Source organism: the organism of the source record quoted next (genome assembly GCF_019968985.1).
Source record: "MAG: Porospora cf. gigantea B chromosome Unknown PgB_NODE_6182_length_1720_cov_318.95, whole genome shotgun sequence".
NCBI lineage: Eukaryota > Apicomplexa > Conoidasida > Eugregarinorida > Porosporidae > Porospora > Porospora cf. gigantea B.
This window is the reverse complement of record NW_027179151.1, coordinates 1-1,720: the sequence shown is the minus strand read 5'-3', so window position 1 is coordinate 1,720 and position 1,720 is coordinate 1. Positions and strand designations below refer to the sequence as shown.

At 52.8% G+C, this 1,720-nt stretch overlaps 1 protein-coding gene across 2 annotated transcripts; it reads left to right on the top strand.

The window, feature by feature from the left end:
* Nucleotides 1-20: 20 nt before the first annotated feature.
* On the top strand, nt 21-1,688 carry KVP17_003482 (uncharacterized protein; the record flags this gene model as incomplete). Of its 2 annotated transcripts, none has more annotated exons than XM_068520820.1 (1): nt 21-1,688. In XM_068520820.1, the coding sequence occupies one exon, from the start codon at nt 21-23 to the stop codon at nt 1,686-1,688; it is 1,668 nt and encodes a 555-aa protein (XP_068372763.1). The 2 variants fall into 2 exon arrangements, with proteins under 2 accessions (XP_068372763.1, XP_068372762.1); XM_068520819.1 differs by having other exon boundaries at nt 24-1,688.
* Nucleotides 1,689-1,720: the final 32 nt, after the last annotated feature.

Sequence of the window (1,720 nt, the reverse complement as noted above, 5' to 3'; positions counted from 1 at the left end):
TCGTGGATGAGTGCAAGTCGATGATGTCGTCTCCCAGTTCTCCTTGGTTCGATCAAACCTGCAAGGATTACTGCGACCACTACGCTTCTGCTTCTCAAAAGCCCTGGTGTCCTGATCAGTCAAGTGCTGATGCTGTGGCCGACTGTGTCGTAAAGAACTTTAACTTTTGCGCGAAGTCATCTGGTAACGTGACCACTGCTCCTCCAGCACCTCCGACAATTCCTACCGCTCCCCCAGTGCCTCCTACAATTCCCACGGCACCCCCAGTGCCTCCAACAATTCCTACGGCTCCCCCAGTGCCTCCAACCATTCCTACGGCTCCCCCAGTACCTCCAACAATTCCCACTGCTCCAGTACCACCTACGCCTCAGGACGATGACTGTGTCTTCGACCCGGCTGACGTGGGGAAGTGCATCGACTGGTCCGTTAACACTTACGCTATGGAGTATGACCTTCCCTCAAGCATGGCCCAAGTTGTGTGGAATCGGAAAGTCGTGGAGACGGATGAAGGTATCAGAATCCAAAGACAGAAGCTACAGGAGTTGTACTCCAAGTATCCTGAAGGCACCAGGCAGTTCATTGAAGCCGGAACTGTTCGCAGGAATGCTGTAGTCGAGGCTGTCACGGAAGGTAACGCCAACAACCCCGTCAATGTGAGGCGAGTTGAGGCCATTCTGAGTGCCAATGACTTCGACAAGATTTTCCCTGTGAGGCATCATCAGTATTCATACTTGAATTTCCTAAAGGGCGTCGCGAAGTTCCCAACGTACTGCAGGACGTACAATGACGGACGCGACTCTGATGCTATTTGTAGGAAGCTGTTGGCCACGTCCTTTGCTCACTGGAGTCAGGAAACGGGCGCTCACTGGTCGACCATGACTGCTGCAGATATCGACAGCGACCACAAGAATGCTGGAGCTTCATACTACCCTGGCAAGATTCCTGAGCATGTACAGGGACTGTATTTTATATCCGAGTTCGGTTGCTCTGAGACTGGATCCAGTTGTGAGTATTGCTCCATTCGCCACAAGTACGACGAGTTGCTCATGCCCTGCGCCAAGGACGGCGGTGCCAAAAAGTACTTTGGACGGGGTGCCAAGCAACTTTCATACAACTACAACTACGGCCCTTTTTCACGGGCTATTATGGAGGACGGCTTCAAGCTGATTAGGGAACCTCAACTGGTTGCGAACACCTGGCTGAATCTGGCCTCCGCCATCTGGTTCGCCATCAAGCCGCAGTCACCGAAGCCTTCCATGCTGTCCATTGCTGATGGGTCTTACACCCCTTCTGCTGGCGATCTGGCGAAGGGCATCACTGCAGGTTTCGGCGCCACTATCAACGTCATCAACGGAGCAGTTGAATGCAACAAGGGAGGGTCCACCGATATACGCGCTGCTAATCGCATCACGAGCTACAAGGCTTTTGCTGAGATTCTCCACGTGGACATTCCGGCCGACGAGGAACTCGACTGTGCTCGCCAGGGTCTCTTTGGAGACGACTCCAACGCCAAACTAGAGCAGTACTTCGAGAACGACTGGAAGAGCGGCTGCAAGATCGTCGGATACCAGACAACTTGGGAGGCGTCTATTCCGGGGGCATACGAGTCCTGCGTCAATCTTATCTACGGAGATTACACTGTGAAGGTCAACGGCCAGAGCTTTGATGGACCTTCTTGGTCGCCTTAATCGAGTTTTTGACTTGTTTTTATGAATAGACC